Source organism: Dromiciops gliroides, chromosome 2, assembly GCF_019393635.1.
Source record: "Dromiciops gliroides isolate mDroGli1 chromosome 2, mDroGli1.pri, whole genome shotgun sequence".
Taxonomy (NCBI): domain Eukaryota; kingdom Metazoa; phylum Chordata; class Mammalia; order Microbiotheria; family Microbiotheriidae; genus Dromiciops; species Dromiciops gliroides.
This window is the reverse complement of record NC_057862.1, coordinates 324461105-324481326: the sequence shown is the minus strand read 5'-3', so window position 1 is coordinate 324481326 and position 20222 is coordinate 324461105. Positions and strand designations below refer to the sequence as shown.

Below are 20222 nucleotides of genomic sequence, written 5' to 3'. Positions count from 1 at the left end.
TTCTTTGTATATAGAAATGATCCTGTTAGTAGATATTCATTAAGTTCAGAAAAACAAAAACAAAAAACAATTAAAAATAATTAAGTTCAACCCTCTCATTTTATAGAAGAGGGAACTGAGGCTCAGAAGTCATTTCCTAAAGCCACATAGTAGTTTAGGCAGGGGCAAAATGGAGACTGAAACAAATCTTCTTTACACCTTTTCAAAGGTGATGAAACAACTTTCCTTCAGGTACAGGAGAAGGGCCTTTATTGGGGGATAGTGCTGTTTTCTGATGACAAAACAAGAGGAAAGTAGTTTCAAATGCAGCCTCTATTGGGATTTAAATTTGAGAGGAAGGATTGACTGAAAACTATTAAATTAAGGGATATGGCAAGAAACCCAAGGAGGATCTATCTGCAACCATCTAAGAAGGTCTGGGTCCTCAAGGAACCCTTGAGGGTGTGAGATTACTGGAATGTGGTTCCGCCTCCAACACTGGGACTTTGGAGCCTCATTGTTCTCTGACACACATGGGTGGCTGTGTGTACTTACTCGACACATCAAAGTCATCCCATGCTGGAGTGAGACAGGTTAGGATTAAGACACTAGGAGAAAAGGGAGCAGGGAGTAAATTAAGGATGGACAGGGAAAGCAAAGGTTAGAACACAATGGCCCCTAGGCTCTCTAACCTTTTAGAGAACAAAAATCTGATTTTAGAAACTTCCCTGTTGAATGGATATGGCAAAGCAAAGCAAAACGAAACAAAAAACCAAAAGGTCCTTACAACCTGTCCAATTGCCCACCCACACTGCTGGTAATGGAGTCAATACCAACCTTGGGTCTTGCAGGAGAGGGCCGAGGTCTCTTCTTCACCTCTATCCAATTCTCTGAATCTAGGTCAGGCAGGCTGGCTGAGAGGCCCTTGGGGAGCGTCTTTAGGTTGCTGACCTCCTCTGTCTTAGTTGGCACAGGAGTGGCAGAGCGGGGAGAACCTGGTGCTGATTCTGGAGGGAGTGCTGGGATTAGAACACACTCAGGCCTAAGTCTTGAACTGTTCCCCCTTCTCTTTCCAAGGAAACCATGAAAAACATTTATGAGCTGCTGCCTAAGCCCTGCAGTCCCTCCCTCTCAGGTAGGAGATGATATTTTCCCACAGGTAATCTCCCCAGATCTGCTCCCTGCCTCCCCAACCTCCCCCCACCAACCTGTCTCCTTCTGGAAACTCTGTCGGGGCACAAACTCAGGGCAGTTGATGAGCTGAGAGAAGTCAGTCTGGGAATAATCTGTCATTGTGGGTCCTGGTAGGGGCCACTTCTCAGGCTGCTCCTTCCTTCGGATTTTCTGCTCTACGATCTCAACCACTTTGCTATCCTTTAGGGCCTATGGAAGGAAATTTTGGTAATAGTGACAAAAAACTCCCACTACAGCTGGTCAGACCCCACTAGAATTCTAGATAAAGGGCAACTTTCTGAGGCAATCACCAATGCAAACTGAGGTGGGCCCTCCCCCTCCCCCTCAGGATCCCTCCTCCCTCCAGGTACTCAGCTGTTTTACCCATTCCCTGCAGTGCCCCCTACTCCCTGGCACCTGGATGATGAGGCCCACTTCAGTGGTGAGGGCTTTCACTCTGTGGAAGGAGGCAATGAGGGTGATGGGAAGGAAACCATCACTGTCCATTTTACGCCGCAAGAAGAAGTCTCGCTCCAAGTTGTCCACACTGAAGTAGTATTCACTACTCACCCAGAAAGGAAGGAGAAGTAGGTAAGGGGGAGGATGGACAAAAGACCCTTCCTGCATACAACCCTCCATAGCGCAATAACATGTACTGAAATAGCCCTTCTCAGAGTCCTTCACAAGCCCCTTTCCACTCTTAAATCTTTCACTTCCCAACAGGGCCCTATGCTCCAGGAACGGCACCCTCTCATAACAAAGAAAAAAAAAAGTTGAGAAAAACCACCAAATAAAATGAGCAGCAGTATGGTATGGTAAAGCTGTAACAGACTGTACCAATATGGTACACTACTCTGGGAATAAGGAAATAGTAGGTTCAAATCCCATCTCAGACACTAACTGAGTAGCCCCAAGCAAGTCGCCACCCCTGTGCCCCAGGTTTCCACATATTTTAAAAAATGAGGACTTGACTGCATTTAAGGTCACTGACAACTTTGCCTATGATCCTAGACTAAACACTATAGATAGGGAATAAGGGGGCTAGGGAGTATAGCAGATATAGTGCTGGACACTGCCAATCAGAAGGCCGGAGTTTGAATCTTGCCTAGGACTTTTACTAACCATGGAACCCTGAACAAGCTATTTAACAGCACTCAATCTCAGTTAACAATAGCATCTACCATCTGGGAAAAAAAAAAAAAGAACTGTGGAGTACAGATGCTGAATGAACCATACTATTTCTTTTGTTTTTGGTGCTGATGTTTTTCTATTTTGAGGTTTTTCGTCATTGCTCTTATTTTTCTCTTATAACATGACTAATGCAGAAATATGTTTAATGTTAGAGTGTGTGTGTGTGTGTGTATCTCCTATATCAGATTACCTGCTGTCTAGGGGAGGGGGGAGGGAGGAAGAAAAATCTGAAATTGGAAAACTTGTACAAACAAAAGTTGAGAACTATCTTTACATGTAATGGGAAAAAAATAAAATACTTTATTAATTAAAAAAAAATAGCATCTACCACACAGGATTGTTGTGAGAATCAAACAATAATTCACGTAAACTTTATAAACCTAAAATACTAGTTATTATTAATCATATACTTTCATAGGGTTTGTTATGTAACCTTTGGACATGTCTTGTCTCCCCAACAGGACTCTGCTCTGAAAGCAAACCTTCCTAACTGGTACTGCCCTCCCCTCTCAGTGCCTAGCACAGAGCTGGGTACAAAGAAGATACCCCATGTTGTTGAACTGAATACACATGGCCTGACAAGGTAAAAGGGGGCAGAGTGAAATACAGGATCACAAGATTTAGAGCTAGAAGGAATTTTTGAGATGTTCCAACCTCTTCATCTGTAGATGGGAAAACTGATAATCAGAGAAGGTAACGTGCCCTAGGTCACACTGGGAATGAGTAGAACCTGGATCTGAACTCAGGTCTTATGACTCCAAATACAGAAAGCACTCTCCTCTCTGCCACCATCTTATTGTGCCACTAGAAAGCTGACCAGGCTCCCTGGCCCTTAGAACTCCCTGCCACCATCCCCAGAGCACCTTCTCCCTAGTCTCCCATCAACCCCAACTCACATCTGTCGCTTAATGTAGTCTTTCAGCAGCTCCTGGTCCACATTATACAGATCATTACTGCTCACATTGTCAAAGTAATAGGTGATGTTACTTTGGTACTTGGGGGTGCGAGAGCCATCTGAGCAATCATACTTTCGGTAGCTGGTATACTGGTAATCAAAGTGGGCTGTGGAGGGGAAGAAAGGAGAAGGTTTGTGTTACTGTGCGATGGGAAGAAAGGCACTTGCCCTGTGAGGATAGAAAGGTGCTGCCGAGGGAACAAAATCAAGCTGCTGTCGGTGTTCTGCTAAGATAGACAACAAAGGGGAAAACGCGAAGGAGTAAAAAGACCACCCTTTTAGGAATGCCAAGACCTGGCTTCCAGACTTGACCCTGCTACCTTGGGCAAGTCACAAGCTCTCTGGAGTTGTAGCAGACACTGAGTGCTAATAGATGAAGTCACCTTCCAGTTCTAATATTCTGTATTTGAAGGACCCTCCCAGGTCTAAGTCCATATGAAGATCATAAAAGGAATTCAGAGTTAGATTCTATTGACCTTACCTTGGCTGGGGGGAAGAATAAGGGGGATTGGTTTAATACTCCCTACCCGAAGCCTAGGCACTAGGTCCTACTCCCCTCACCCCATTCTCAGCTCTCACGTACATCGTGTGTTGCCCCGGCCTCGGCCCCGGCCTCTGCCTCGCCCCCGGCCTCGGCCCCGGAACGCGCCCCGAATGGCTCCCCCCTCACTCTTCAAGATAGACGTCTCATCATGGTCAGGCCAGGCCCTTTCCTGTTTGTTGTCCGGATGCCACCCCGGGGAAGAGGGGGGGCCTTGGCTCAGTCCTGGAGAGAAGGGGGAGGGGTGGGGTTCATTTCTTCCCCAGTTCCCTATCTGCCCCTGATAGCTTCCCACTCTCCAGCCCACCACCAAGAGGACCTCCCCACCCAGCACCGCCCTCAGGTACCTTTGACCTCACCGCGGCTGGCGGATGGATGTCGGAGCGGCTCGTTCTGGCGGCTGGTACGTAAAGCACTTTTGTCCCGGACCACATCTGACTTCATGTCTATTTGCAATGGAACCCACTTGTGTTTGCTCCCTGGGGGACATCGTGAGCACGGGAAACACCGTTAGGGGAGGGGAGGGGGGGTCTTCAGTGACACCTCTTCCCACCTCCACCCCCACCCCCACCCCCACCCCCAGAATGCCCAACTTCCCAGGAGTCAGGCCACTCACCTTTCTTCTTCTGCCCAGCTCTCTGACTATCATCATCCCCGTTCTTCTCCTCTCCGGATTCATCGGACTTGGCCTTCGGACTTTCCTTATTGTCACTTCCATCCCCCTTTTCCTGTTCCTTCATGTCCTTTTTCAGGGGTGGTTTGCGAAGTGGAGCTGGCTTGTGGGGTTGGGGCTGGAGGAAAAACAAAGGGCTCTTCACAAATTGATCCAGTGGATGGGAGAGGAAATCAGTCAGCAGCAGAGGCCTAGGAGGGCCTCCTCCCTGGCCCAGTGTGCTGAAGGGGAAATACTGAGTAGTTTAAGAGACCTGGGTTCCAATCCTTCCCCAGACAGTGACTGGCTGTGTGACCCTAACCAAGTCACTTAACTTCTCTCAAGCTTCAGTTTATCTGTAAAGGGGGATAATAGCACCTACCTCACAGGGCTGCTATGAGGATCAAATGCAAAGTGCTTTGCAAACCCTAAAGCATTATAAAATTTCTATTATTATGATTTTTAAAATAGGAGATAATAATTCCTTCTTAGGCAGAAGATCAATGTTTTAATCCAATCCCTGACATTTACTATGTGATCTTTGGGAAGTTCCCCAGTTCCTCAGTTTCCTCATCTGTAAAAATGAGAATAATTTGCCTTGCCTACCTCCTAGATTTCCTGAAATACTTAATGCAAATCTTAAAGCATTACAGCAATGAGTTATTACTATTACTTTATTATTATTCTATACACAGGCTTGCTGGCTACTTAATCTTAACCCTGGGCAAGTTAGGGCTGGATGGGCCTGAGGATCTCCCCTCTGTGGGAAAGCTGGGGAGAAGCCAGACCCAGAGTCACATTACCCACCCGCAAAGAGCTTTTGAGGGAGAGACTCAAACACACTGGCAGTCACAGCCTCGAGGCCTGGCCAGGGAGGTTATCCAGCCTGCAGTCCCAGAATAGCAGGAGGGAATAAAGAACCCGGTGAACAGCAAAGGCCTAACAAGGCAATCTAAGGCCCACGGTGCCTATGTGGAAGCTATTCTTGGCCCCTCCTGACCTAGAATTGAGGTCCCCCAAAAAAATCTGGCCAGCGACTGGGGAATGTGCTTAGTCTGGATCATGGAAGTAGGTATGGTAGCACTCCAGCACAATGTCACTTTTATGCCATCTATATACACACCCCTATCTTTCTTCTGTTCCCTAGCTTCTTGAAGTTAAAGGCTAAGATACCGAGTAGATGAGAGAAGATATGATATATACGAGCAGAATTCCAACTTCGCCAACCCTAGCCTCTTACCTGAACAGTCTTATGGGCTATCTCCCCAGGTGTGGGCCAGTTGGTAGCATCTCCAAAATCACTAACCTGCAACACAAAATTAGGTCATTCTCCAACAGTGATATGCCCTTTATTACCTTTCTTCCCCCTATCTCCCAATTATTTGGGGTAGTTTCTAAACACCCCACCCACAAGCATGTGCTTAACATTGGCCCCAGTGGGGACTGGGGAGTAAGGTGAGGATGGACAGACTCAGGATCATCTCCCCCAGCTGCCCCTCTGCTGTTTAGGCAGAACCTGAGGGCAAGCTGGCATCTGGTAACCAAAGATGGAGAGGGATCCAGGCTGAAAACCCCTGTTGAAAGGAAGGCCGGCCTAGGAAGCATGCACCTCCAGTTGATAACATCAACATACCTTGCTACCTTTTCGAGGTTTGGGGTTGGCTGCCCTCACCACTTTGGCTGGAGCTGAGTGCTCTGTAGGGACAAGATGAAAAATATACTGGTTGAATGAGAGGCAGGGAGGAGAAAGAACACAATCCTGCCCTCTCCCAAATGAATTCCTACTTCCAGTCCCCCTCTCCCTCCACTGTACAAATAGGCCCCAAATCTGAACCTCTCCAATGCTGGGGGGAGGAAGGGGAGACTGCTTCTCAATCTTCCTGCTCAAGTTTTAAAAGCAGAGAACCAACTAAAAGAGCACAAAATGGGATGAGGCTCAATGTGTGTGTGTGTGTGTGTGTTTGTGTTGGGGGAGGGGGGAAGAAGAGAAGGGGTCTTCATCCCAGAAGCCCTGGGGTATTCTAGGGACAGGTTAAATGACCCCAATATAGAGGCCTGTTGGAGAGAAAAAGGCCATGAATTCTCAAAATCAGTAGCCAACTGGGGTTCTCTCAGTGGCCTCAACTCCCTAACTAAGGGAAGAAATAAGCCTGAGTTGATCACTAAGGGCTCCTGGGGGTTCTCTAAAGCCTATGATCCTATAATTCCCTCTGACAAGGCAGGAGGGAAAACTCAAGCTCAGGCATTTAGACTCTGGCCCTTTAACTTTTTGCCTCAATTTTCTCACAGCTTCTGAGTCCAAGGCAAATAGGGTTAAGGCTAGACCGAAATCCATTTTTTTTTTTTGGTGAGCTTTCTCATGACCCAAGTTGATGAACACACATCCATCACTGAAACATTAAATTCCTCTGTACAAGACACTATGCACCAGGTAGGTGCTAGGGTGATGCTGAGTCAAACAGTTATTAAGCCCAGGCCTCTAACTCCTGCGTTGGGCAAAAAAAAAAAAAAAGGGGGGGTCTTGAGATCTGAGGGTAATCATGTCAAATCTTAAGCCTGCCTATACCAGATCTAAAAGCACTGTGGGAAGGTATGCTAGCTTCACAGGGATGCCAAAGGACAGTCAACCAACCTAGAGGAAGTACCGATTTGGGACCAAGAGACCCAACATAACACCTGCTAGGGATTCTACTAATTTTTAGCTCTTCTGTTTTACTACCTCTATTATGAATGTAGTCCAATTCACCCAACTTCCCCTATTGTAAATAAGATGATCTAAAGTTCCTTCCACTTTAAATCCAATGATGCCAGGGGAAAGAGCCCTAGGTTAAGGGAGTATGAAAACAAGGGTGTCAGGGAAAAGCATAGAAGGTAGGGATGGGGAAATGTTACTGTATTCCCCACTGAGGGCAGAGAAGGAAAAGCAGAACGGGCTTCCAAGAATTCAATCACTTAGAAGCCTAAAGCAAGTTTGGGAATCTCCCAAGACTGGTAAATAGGGCCCACATTACTATCCTTGAGGTTCAGAGATTATTAGTGAGGGACAGTCTTCCCCCAACCACCTAAGAAACCCTTGCCTTGCCAAATAATAAACATGTAAAGAGGTGGTGAGGAATGAACGAGCCAAGATATGTGAATATGTAGGCAGTATGGAATAATAAGAATCAAGACCCAGGTGGGAGTCCCAGTTCTGGCACTACCTGGCTGAGCCTCAGCTTCCTCCTCCTATAAAACCAGGAGGGTTGAACTATATGGTACCTGAGGTGGCTCAGGTGTTAACATTCTAAGACTCTATTATAGGTCATAAGCAGAGAACCTTCTGATATTTTAAAGAGGAAGCAACTTCTACCACCAACCCACTCCCTCCCACCAGGCCTCTAGCCACTAAGCTCCCAATAGAGACACAGAGACCAATGACCTTGAAACCAGCAAGCCCTTTAAGACTCCATAACCTGAGATTTTTCTCTCACTCACCTCCCATCCCCCTCTGCTGGCTTATCAGCTAGCTACCAGCTGGGAAAGATGACATCTCCCAGACCCTGAGAGGGGAGAACTCACTGAGCTGATTATGAAGGGAATGTTCTACCCTTTGGTCTGACCAATGTTCCCTTAATGGGCAGAAAGTGTCCCCACCCAGCTCCTTACCACCACATTCCTGACACCAACCCCCCAGAGAAGACACTGCTGCCTTTAGAGACACCCCACAAAGGTAGTCTACAAATAAAGCTTGGAGGGGTACCCTCCCTCCAGGGTACACAGTAATTTTCAGCCACTCTCGCATATTTCCAGCCAGGCTGGCACTGCCCCAACCCCTGGAAGGTCCCTTAGGCTGAAGTCAAATGATCTGGGTTTTAGTCTTAACTGTTGAATATTCAAGTATCTGTGATTCTGAGCAACTCAACCACTATGATTTAGTTTCCTCATTGGCAAAAAACAGGAATGACATTATTTACATGAGCTAACAGGGTTATGAGGAAAGCACTTTGTAAACCTTAATAAGGAATCAGAGGCCATCCTCATTTTGTAAATGAGGAAACTGAGGTGCAAAGGTTAAGTGAATTACTCCCCCCCAACAAAATCAGTTATTTTAATAATCTGAGTCAATTTGAATACAGATCTTCCTGACTCTCAAGCCCCTTGCTTTATCGATTTAACCATCTAGCACACTCTTAAATTAACATCTGTAGTCTGTGGAAAAAAACCTTTTTTGCCTGGCTATATACCTGTTACAATGAATAGGCCACAGGGTAAGCTGCTCTGGACCAAAACACTGAAGTTACACCTCTCTAATCCCACAATTTTCCAAGTTAACTTCTCTCTGACCCTAATTGGCATAGTACCTTTTTAGAAGTTTTAGAGCACAAAGATAGAAGATGGCTATATGGCTTTGAACAAGTCACATCCCTTCTTCTCTGAGCCTCAGTTTTTTTTTTTCACTTTTAAAGCCTTCTAGCAGTTAAATCCTATGATTCTAATCTACATGAACATCTGAGACAAAATTCACCCTTCTTGGCACATCCTGTGGTCTTTTATCCTTCCTACTTTTAGTGTACCTTTACATTCAACAGAGTGAGAGGTTCAAAGTGCTAGGAGCCCAAGCGTTTTATAATTGGGTGGAGAACAAGTCAAGGAGGTAGGGCAGACTGAGGACTTGGATGGAACATGTTATTTTGTTTTTGTTTTTTCTTTTTGCAGGGCAATGAGGGTTAAGTGACTTGCCCAGGGTCACACAGCTAGTAAGTGTCAAGTGTCTGAAGCTGAATTTGAACTCAGGTCCTCCTGAATCCAAGGCTGGTGCTTTATCCACTGCACCACATAGCTGCCCCCTGTTATTTTTTTTTTTAATTAAATAATAGTAATTCACATTTCTATAGTGCCGGAAGAGTTTAAGGAAACTTCTTCAGAATGATCTGCAAGGAAAGTAGTGTAATTATTGCTATCCTTAATTTGCAGATTTAGAAATAAAACTTTTTCTGATAAGTCTGATATCTAAGAGGTACAAGAGAAAAATAACACCAAGAACCATTCCCTAAGAAATAAGTGATTAGGGGCAGCTAGATGGCGCAGTGGATAGAGCACCAGCCCTGGAGTCAGGAGTACTTGAGTTCAAATTCGGCCTCAGACACTTAACACTTACTAGCTGTGTGACCCTGGGCAAGTCACTTAACCCCAACTGCCTCGATAAAAAACAAAACAGAAAAACAAAAAAACAAACAAAAAACAGAAATAAGTGACCAAAGGTTAAGAACAAATTGTCAAAAGAACTAGAAGAAAAGGGCAGCAGTCATGTGAAAAATGTTCTAAATCTCTACTATGGAAATGTAAATGAAAAAAAAAAAAACAAAAACCTGAGCTTTTTACCTTCCACCCATCAGACTTCAAAGAAACAATCAACCAGTATTGGAGAAGCTATGAAAACAAGGCATAACACTATACTGCTGAAGGTGTGAACTGGTACAACCATTCTGAAAAAACTATTTGGAATTATATGAGAAAAGTCACTAAATCATCAATTTATTTTCATCTAGTTATCTTAGTACTGGGCATATACCACAAGATCGAAGACATACATAACTATTACTCATAGCTGCACTTTCTGGGGAGGCAAAAATTGGAAATAAATTGGGTGCTTATTGACCCAAAAATGGTGAAATAAATTATATCTTATGAATTTTAATGAATTACTGTGCAATAAAAACAACAAAGGATTCAGAGAAGCATGGAAAGAACTGCATGAGGTAAACAGGGCCAGAAAAACAATAAACTCTAATTATAATGAGCAATCAATCTTGGCCCTGGTAATAAATGATGAAACACACTTTATTACTCCTCATACAGAATTAGAGGGCCATATATGGGGAATGTTACATTAGCAGTGGGTTGGTTTTGCTTAACCACTTTTTATTTATTTTTTATTTATTTATTATAAAGAAGGGTCCACTGGAGATAGAACAAGAAAAAATGATATAGTAACAAGAGATTACGAAATGAGTGAGTGACTCCAAGTCCATGTCAATCCCACCATACTTAAATTCTTTGCCTAGAAGTTAAAGACGTTTTACAAAACTTCCATTTCTTTTCTTTTCTTTTTTTTTTTTTGGGAGGGGGGGGCAGGGCAATGAGGGTTAAGTGACTTGCCCAGGGTCACAGAGCTAGTGTCAAGTGTCTGAGGCCAGATTTGAACTCAGGTCCTTCTGAATCCAAGGCCAGTGCTTTACCCACTGTGCCACCTAGCTGCCCTCCAAAGCTTCCATTTCTAGTAGTTATAGAGTGGGCCAGAATCATGGTCCATATAGCCCAGACTCCCAGGCAATAGGGGTACCAAGGGCCCAGTTTAAAACATCATCTTTTGTGTCAATACTGATCTTGAGGGATATCCATGAACTTATATGTCCCAAGATCTTCCCATTTATCCCTGCCTTTACTGTTCTAATCTGTCATAAGAGATCAGTCCTTACCTAAAGTTGTAATAACAGTACAGACGGGTAGTGGATTTTTAAAAAAATAAAAGTAGCCTCTGGTATAAAATCTGTCCATAAGCATTAACAAATACTTATTATATGCCAGAAACTGTGATGAGTGCTGAGAATACCAAAAAAGGGGCAAAAACAAGGTCCTTGTGCCCCCAAAGAGCTTACATTTACATGGAGACAAGTGTAAGAGTTATGTAAGAATAAGTATATAAGGAAGAGTGGAAGGTAATCTGAGGGAAGGAGGGTGGGCATGGGAGGGGGAAGAACTAACTGGTTAGCTCCCAAAGAAGGTAGGTTTTGTTTTGCAGAATATTTCACTAGACTGCTACCCTCTCATTTTATAAATTTTTAAAGACAGTAAAACTATCTCCCTGGGCTATCCCAAAAGCCTCAATTTGTATGGATAAATGAAAAGATTACTTCAATGATAACAGAACAAATACCTTTCAAATATACTTTATATTTAAGAGAACAGAGATGCAAAACTGCAGAGCAAGAAGAAATTATCTAGCTCAAGCTAAGGAAGAATTAAAACCTAGAGAAGGGCAATGACTTGGCCAAGGTGATATATGCAGCAGGCAAACACCATCAGGGCCTGCAAGTTCAGTTCTGCATCCAGAGCCCTGATTAACTACTAGCAAGAGGAAAAAAATATGGGGGGGGGGGGGGGGGGAAAGAAATGGTGAAAGTATTTGGGGTCCTTTCTATCTTTCAACAGAAACCCTTAAAATCACTTAAGGGGTTAGTGGGCATGGAGAAAAACAAGTAAAACTTGAAAACCTCAAGAGGAAATTTTAGTTTCATGAATTAGGCAGGAGGGAAGGGGCACTGTGTCTGACTTACTTTAATTTGCATGTAATGCAAAAGAAGAGGCTGAATGAGGCCAAGCTAAGCCAAGCTCAGGGGCCTCTCAGGGCCCCCTCTGAGCTGACTCGGCAATCCAGGGTCCAAAAGGGGAGGAGACTTTCCCTGTTCCTGGGCCAGGCATTAGGGAAGGGATTTCGAAAGTAGTGTATGTTAAACAGTGTATATTCTATGCATAGAGCTCACTAAAGTAAGCACAGGACTCCAAACAGCTCAGAATAAAAGGACTGCTTAATGAATGAAAAATTATGAACTATCAGGAGATGCCTGAGCATAAACTGCACTCCCCAGCCCCCTCCAATATTAGGGTGAGAGGTGGAATGGGGAGCAAGAGTAGAGCATGACAACCGCCCCCCTTCCTCCCACCCTGTGGAACTCCAGCAGAGCCTCCAAGATAACAAGCAATTCCACAACCCCCATCAAGATGCTTCACAAATCTAAGGAATGGTGTTTGTTATTCATCTCGAGAGGAGAGAAGGGGGGGAAATCCACACAGAAAGGATTTAGAGCAGGCTAAGTGAAGGAGGGAACCTGGCTGGGTCTAGTCCAGCCCATCACACCCAAGGGTGTTCCAGAGCTACTTCAGAGGGGCCCTACAGCAGGGAACACTGGTAGCACAGGTTAAGTTCCAAAAGAAGCCAGAGGGCGGGGTTCTCAAGTTACCTCAGTTCAATCAATCAATCAATCAATCATTAACATTTATTTATTAAGCATCCACCATGTGCCAGGCACTGTGCTAAGCACTGGATATACAAAAAGGCAAGACAGTTCTGCCTTCAAGGAGCTTAAAATCTAATGGAGATGGGGCAGCTAGGTGGAGTGGTGGATAAAGCACCGCCCCTGGATTCAGGAGTACCTGAGTTCAAATCAGGCCTCAGATACTTGATACTTACTAGCTGTGTGACCCTGGGCAAGTCACTTAACCCTCATTGCCCTGCCACCAAAATAATAATAATAATAATAATAATAATAATAATCGGATAGAGGAGAAAACATGCAAACAAATATATATATATAAAGCAAGTCACATATAGGACAAACAGAAAATAATTAACAGAGGAAAGGCTAAAACTACCTGTATAAAGCTCAGATTTTAGTTGCGACTTAAAGGAAGCCAGGGAAGTTGGCAGTTAAAGAGGAGAAAAGGGAGAGCATTCCAGGTATGGGAGACAGCCAGAGAATGCCTGGAAGAAATCCTAGAGGGGAAACTGCAGTCCCCATTACCTTTAGCAGGGTTGGGGAACAAGTTATTACTCCCACAAATCCAGCTTATATAAAACCCTTTCCCTTCTCTGACACTCATTTTGCCCCTGTGTAAACTGAGGACTGGCCCGCCTGTCCTTCAAGGTCCTTTCCAGCTTTAATTTTTTAAAGATTCTCTAACCCCCTTCCATATGCACGGAAGTTCCTGTTTCCCAAATGGAATCAGAGTCCCTTTTCTACTTCTCAGTTGCTCCCTGTTATTGTGTAAAGAGCCCTTGGCTCAGAAGTTAGAGGACCCTGGGTGAACTCAGGCAAGTCATTTAGCCATCCAGGTCTGAATTGTAGTTTCCTCATCAGTAAAATTAAAGGGTGGGGCTAAATAACCTCTGAGGATCCCTCCCAATTCTCAATCTACAATTCAATGATCCATTTCGGCCACAATTCCCAGCTTGATAAAGACCCAGTCACTGGCCCCATTACCCACATTAATTAATTAGCTTTTTGCTTCCCGGGCCCTTGGGTGAACAGTATTTCCTACTCAGCTCTGGATTTGAGTCCCAAAAGGCTGGAGTTTTTGGGACAGGGAAGCCACCTCCCTTTTTCCTGGGGCTCAGCCCTACCTCACAACAGCTCTGGTGCCTTGGGTCATATAAGTGAGGTCGCTTCAAATTCCAGTCCTCTCTCCTCCTCACTAGGGTCTCCCCCACTAGACAACACAGGCCTCTGGGGAGAAATCCGACACCCACCCACCCCAAACACAGAAGAGAGAGCAGAGAAAGTTTCACAGAAAAGAACACTGGGCATGGTGCTAAGAAGGCCTGGGGTCAAAGCTGTGATTCTGCAATTCATTACCTAATGACCTTGGATGAGTCACATGACCTCTACATGCCAGGGTTCCTTACTTGTAAAATGAAACTGGATTAGATCAGTGCTTCTTCACTTTTCTAGTGTCACAGATGGCCCCCAGGCAGTCTGATGAAGTCTGGAAACCCCTTCTCAGAATGGTTTTGAACACATAAAATGACATACATAGAATTGCAAAGACAATCAATTGTACTGAAATAGTGATCACCATATTATGGATCCCAGGTTAAGAACCATGGAATAGATCTCTGGTGCCCTTTCTGGCTAACACCACCTTGGGTTTTACCAGTTAGGCATAACCTCAGATAGAGGTGCCTTCTCATAGAAGACAAACAATATGGGACTTGCGGAAAAGAGCTGAGGTCATATGATAAAACTGCACCCCAACATCTCCCTACCCACTTACTCTTGAGACCAAAGCACTTTGGCCTGGATTAAGTGAGCAGGAAGTAGACATACAAGGCTAGAACAAGGAAGGGACCCCCCCATCCCCCAAAAAGGAACAAGAAGGAATGGAACAGCAGAGCTCGGGATGGCCCAAACTGGATTAGAATGTAGGACTGTGGTCAATTCCACCCTTCAATGAGAGGAGAGGCTGGCAAAGAAAAAAGATGGTTTCGTCACTTTCCCCAAAACGTGACGCCATCCCAAAAAGGAATCTGACCCCAGCAAACACTGACAAGCCCTCATAAAAAGCCAAAGCAATTAGAACCAAACAGCCCAGTGCAATAAGAAAAACACACCCTATGTTTAGCTGGGCAGTGAGTGTAGGTAGGGCTTTCTAGCCACCGCCAGAGTTGGACTGCTACATCACTTAAGAGAGTACACTTTATGCTCCCAAAGCACCAAATTACTCTATCCATATCACAACAGGTAGGAAGTCCAAGAAGAGCATGGGTCCCTGTGTGGCTTCAGACCACACCAACAGCCCTTCTCCCAATGTCAATGTAGATTAGCAGAGTGGACCTTGGGTCCACAAACCAGCCTGTAAGAAAACCTGGGAGCAGATGAAAGGGGAAAAGGTCCATGAACTTGGATGGGAAAAAAATTACATCTTTACATCATTATAATTGGTTTTCTCTCTGATATTCTATTTTTATTTTATGCATTTAAAAAACATTCCGAGAAAGTTCACAGACTTCATTTGGCTTGCCAAAGAGATCCCATTCTCTTTACAGAAACCTCAAGTTTAACAGAGCCCAGTTCTCCTGAGCAGACTAGGCTCTAGCAGCAACTGAAGAGATGCACACTATTCCAGCTGTCTGTCCTCTGCACGTGGTCAGGTGTGCACTGGAAGGAAGACGTGCCCTTTCTCTGAGTAACCCCAGGAGGCACCAGGTGGTACCTGGCCCGTCTCACTCAGGTGAAGTTTCCTCCAGTGACCCCTGCTCAGGGTCCCCGAGTTCCTGAGAAGTTGCAGAAAGCAAAGAGCTGCCTGAAGGAGTAAGGCAGACAAGGAGGGAGAGGAAACATGGGGACGCATATTCCATCTCCCCACCTGTGATCATCCATCATGGCCTGGGCACTGAGTGGTGGCAGAGCCTGTGAAAAGCTCAGTGTTTTTTCAGCTGTCAGAGGGGGAGACCATAGGTTAAAAGGCACAGGCTCCTTCTCACAAACCCACAGCCACAAAGCAAAGGGACAGATTAACCTCAGGACCTCCTCTCACCTTGTATTCTAAATGCTGGCTATTCCCTGGGACCCCCATTCTCTGCCTGGCCTTCAAAAATATTCTTCGCCTCCCCCTCCCCAATCTCAAAAGAACCAACAAGGGAATGAAAAATGGGAGGAAGAGGAAAAAGAGCGGGAAGAGAAAGAGAACACACCTAAGAATGTTCAAGTCCACGGGAAGCCAGGATGGACGGCTGGGCTGCGTGTGTCCCTCCCTCATCAGGGCAGCTTCTGAGTGGAGGAGCCCGACAAATGGTCACATGACCCTCAGCCAGCCATTTGAGAACCCCAGCCAACTATATTTAGTTCAGTGACCTGGATGGCTCAGACCCTCCTTCTCAGAAATGAACGTATTCCAATCCCCGAGTCTAAAGCCACTCAGACTCACCCACCTACCCCCAAATCAACCTGAGTAGGAATGTTAGCTTTAACCACTACCACAGTGGTCACTCCAGCCCTGATGCCCTCCTGATCCCTCTTCACTGATGGGGTGGGCACAGGAAAAAAGAATGGGGTAGGAGTCACATGACTCCCAACCCCAGCCTCCCCCAAAGCAAATCCAGCTAAATTTAGTCCTATAACAGTGAGCTACCACAGACCACCCACCACTGCCTCTCTGGCCTGCCTGAGAAAGAAACCAGCCAATGCTTCCTTCTAAGGATCTCCTGCTCCACCTCTCTGCCCGGACAGCCCTGGAAAAGGGGTAGGGAGGGTGCGTGTAGGGGGAAGGGGGGGGCCACAAAGGGGTGCCCGGGTATTGTTCCTGTTGTCAAGATTACCCTACCTCGGGGGCAGTTAGGTGGTGCAGTGGATAGAGCACTGGCCTTGGATTCAGGAGTACCTGAGTTCAAATCGGGCCTCAGACTCTTGACACTTACTAGCTGTGTGACCCTGGGCAAGTCACTTAACCCCCATTGCCCCAAAAAAGGGGGGAGAAAAAGATTACCCTACCTTCCCAGGGTTTTGCTGAACCTGGAGTATACCTTTCAGTGACTTGAGGGAATACAAGAAGAAAGCTAAGGAAACCAGGTTCTCCAAATCCTAGACAACAAGATCTGTTACTATTCAGGAAAAGGGCATGTCCAGTGTTAGCCCTAAAGGAGAGGAGGAAATGCACTTTCCTCCTTCCTCTGAAAACGTGGGGAGACTGTGAGTGACTGGTTGTCAGTTCTCTTTTGTCCTACTTTTGTTTTAAGGGAAGGAGATAGCATGGCATAGTAGAATCTGGAGTCAGAGGACCAGTGTTTAATTCAATGCTAGCTGTGTGAGCCCTGTCAAGTCTACAAACCTCTCTCCCCTTTGAGGCCCTCATCTGTAAAGCATATATAAAGCCTCCTCACAGGGCTGTTATAAATGTGAAGCACTTTGCAAATCTTACAAATGCCATATAAATAGCTAAACAGGCTACAGAAATCCTACCTTAGAGACTTACTAGCTGTATGATCCCGGGCAAGTCACTTAACCTCTTTGTGACTTACCTATCTCATCTGTAACATAAGAAAAAGATAAAGCTCACTAGGTAGTGGGTATATCCAAAAATAACTGCAACATGTGTGGAAAAGGCCATCTACAAAAACTATTTTTTCCCCCCAAAGAAAGATGTAGACACTACCAGGTCTATCTATATCCCAAAAAGATCATTAAAAAAGGGAAAAGGACCTATATGTACAAAAATATTTGTAGCAGCTCTTTTAGTGATAGCAAAGAACTGGAAAATGAGGGAATGTCTATTAATTGGGGAATGGCTTAAGAACTTGTAGATATTTGAATGTAATAGAATACTATTGTGCTATAAGAAATGACAAGCAGGCATATTTCAGAAAAGACTGGAAAAACTTATACAAACTGATGCAAAGTGAAATGAGCAGAACCCAGAAAACACTGTAGACTCTAAAAGCAACTGTGCAATGATCAACCATGTATGACTGACTTAGCTATTCTCAGCAATACAACGATCTAAGATAATTCCAAAAGACTCATGATGGAAAATGCTATTTACATTCAGAGAGAGAACTGATGCGAGTGAGACAGCAGATCAATACATAGCATTTTCACGGTTTTTTTTTTACATGATCACACATATATAACCTATATCAAATTGTATCTTAGGAAGGGGGCAGGGGAAAGGGAGAAAATTTGGAACCCAAAATTTTGTTAAAAACCAATGTTAGGGGGCAGCTAGATAGCATAGTAGATAGAGCACTGGCCCTGGATTCAGGACGAGCTGAGTTCAAATCCGGTCTCAGACACATGACACTTACTAGCTGTGTGACCCTGGGCAAGTCACTTAACCCCAATTGCCTCAATAAAATTTAAAAAATAATAATAAAATTTTAAAAATTTAAAAACCCCAATGTTAGAAATTGTCTTTACATGTAATTGGAAGAAAAAAAAATTTTAAGAGGTAGAATAACAGTCTTGTGAGAGAACTTAGAAAATGGGAGGCACATGTTCAAGTTCCAGCTCTGCTATATGACCAGTTTCTTCCTCTGTTCATATAAGGACCCTGGACTAGAGTCTAAAGGTCCAGTCTGATTATAACATGCTATTAAATCTGCCTTATAGTTCTAGCCTATCCTTAATTTCCCAAGGAAGGTTGGCTATCTCTCAGGTTTTCAATCTCTTCATTTAGAAAATTATGATTAAATGCCATCTTGAGTAACTTATATGCCTTTGATCTTATTTTCCTAATCCCAAACTAAAGTCCCCTCTGACCCTACCATTCTATGTTTTATATATGTCAAAACTGAAAAGTTTATGATGGCCACTGACTAAGATAAGAAATTTTTGGATACAGCTCTCTAGCATAATAATTCTAGCATAACTGTGGGAGCCCTTTCCTAATTTTTAACTGTTCATAGCTATGTTCTCATTTTCTCTTTATAGATGACTATGGTGACAATAACATCTCACATTTCCATAGTGATTTTTCCATCCATTATCTCACTTACTCCCCACAATAAACTCGATGAGGAGGCCAAAGCAAGGGACTCTGAGGCTCAAGGAGATGACTTATTCAAGATCACTTGCACAACTAGTAAGAAGCTGATCTGGAATTTGAACCAGAGTTTCAACACCCCCCCCTATTATCAGGCTATAAAACAACAATGTCAATATTTGTAGAGTTTTTTAAAAACCCCATAGACAATGGTAACTTTATGCATCAATGGAGCTGGTGTAGGATTCTCCAGAAAAGTTTTGATGGGAGCCAAGACATAATCTGGGCAATAAAACTGTCCTACCTCATACACATACATTTTCAACTTCAACTCATGTAGGAAATACAATTTTGGAGATAGAGGGACCTCAGAAAGTAGAATGCTAACACCAGAAAGGACCATAGAAATCACTTCACAGAAAAGAAAATTAAAGCAAAGACAAGTTTTTTGCACAAGGTCATATAGGTACTTAGCAATAGAACCTAGGATTTTAAAAATACAAAACAAATAAAAAACCCACCTCATGGTCTCTTTCTCAAAGTGAGTTATACTCTGCCCTGAGCAGCTAGGTGGCACAGTGGTAGAACACTGGCACTGAAGTTGGAAGGAGCTGAGTTCAAATCTCCCCTCAGACACTCACTAGCTCTGTTACCCTGGGCAAGCTACTTAACCCCAATTGCCTTAAACATGTGGGGCCATCTCCTGTCATCCTGATCTATATCTTGCCACTGGACCCAGATGACTCTGGAGAGAGTGAGGTTGGTAACTTTGCACAGCCTTCCCTCATTTAAATTCAATTCACTGTAGGGGCAGCTAGGTAGCACAGTTGATAGAGCACTGGCCTTGGATTCAGGAGGACCCGAGTTCAAATCTGACCTTAGACTCTTAACACTTACTAGCTGTATGACCCTGGGCAAGTCACTTAACCCCAATTGCCTCACCAAGAATAAATGAATAAATTCCATTCACTGCAAGTCATGACATCCCCTCAATGTCATGGTCCTCCTTCAAGAACTAAGGACAAGCAACAATATATACTCTGCCCTAAGAATTTATGGTCTAATTAGGAATACTATGTTAGAACTAGGAGAGACCTTCAAGATCAACTGAGTACACTTCAAAGACAAGACACTAAGGCCTAGAGAGGACAGGTAATTTGCCCATAGTTGGTCACACTTGGTAAATTAGTAGCTAGACATAGGACAAAGATTTTGCAGCCCATAATACAATAAAAAAGTACCCAGTCAGGAGATTAGTGTTAATCTGAACTAAAGTACACGCAAAATTCCAATCTGGCCTGGGGCAGTTGGCTTCCTCAAAGGTAATTGGGACCGCCTGTATTTTCAGTGTTTGTTAAGATCAAAGATTGATACAGAACCATATGATTTTCTTTCTTTTTGGGGGTGGTGGTGGCGGTGGCGGTGAAAATTTATATATATAATTTATATATCTTCAAATTACATGTACAAACAATTTAACTTTCATTTAAAAAAATTTGAATTCCAAACTCTCTCCCTTCCTTCCCATTCATGGAGAAGGCTAGCAATTTGATAAAGGTTATACACGTGCAGCCATGAACCACCAAACATATTTCCATATCAGCCAAGTTTCAAAAAACAGAACAAACAAAAAACACCAAGAAAAATAAAGTTTTAAAAGTATGTGTCAATCTACATCGAGACTATCAATGCTTTCTCTGGAGGTGGATAGCATTTTT

At 44.1% G+C, this 20222-nt stretch overlaps 1 protein-coding gene across 5 annotated transcripts in view; it reads right to left on the bottom strand.

Moving 5' to 3' along the window:
- LARP1 (La ribonucleoprotein 1, translational regulator) overlaps positions 1–20222 on the bottom strand; it is a 62868-nt gene that overhangs the window by 19148 nt on the left and 23498 nt on the right. Inside the window, exons 1-10 of one of the 5 annotated variants that reach the window (XM_043988982.1) lie at positions 15722–15752; positions 6125–6186; positions 5732–5797; positions 4456–4630; positions 4187–4318; positions 3882–4064; positions 3240–3405; positions 1570–1714; positions 1188–1362; positions 817–986 (exon numbers count right to left, since the gene is read on the bottom strand). In XM_043988982.1, coding sequence (XP_043844917.1) covers positions 817–986; positions 1188–1362; positions 1570–1714; positions 3240–3405; positions 3882–4064; positions 4187–4318; positions 4456–4579 — 1095 coding nt within the window. In that variant the 5' untranslated portion in view covers positions 4580–4630; positions 5732–5797; positions 6125–6186; positions 15722–15752. Of the gene's footprint in view, positions 1–816; positions 987–1187; positions 1363–1569; positions 1715–3239; positions 3406–3881; positions 4065–4186; positions 4319–4455; positions 4631–5731; positions 5798–6124; positions 6187–15721; positions 15753–20222 lie in introns of those variants that run through there. The other 4 variants (XM_043988977.1, XM_043988978.1, XM_043988980.1 and 1 more) reach the window with 4 other exon arrangements.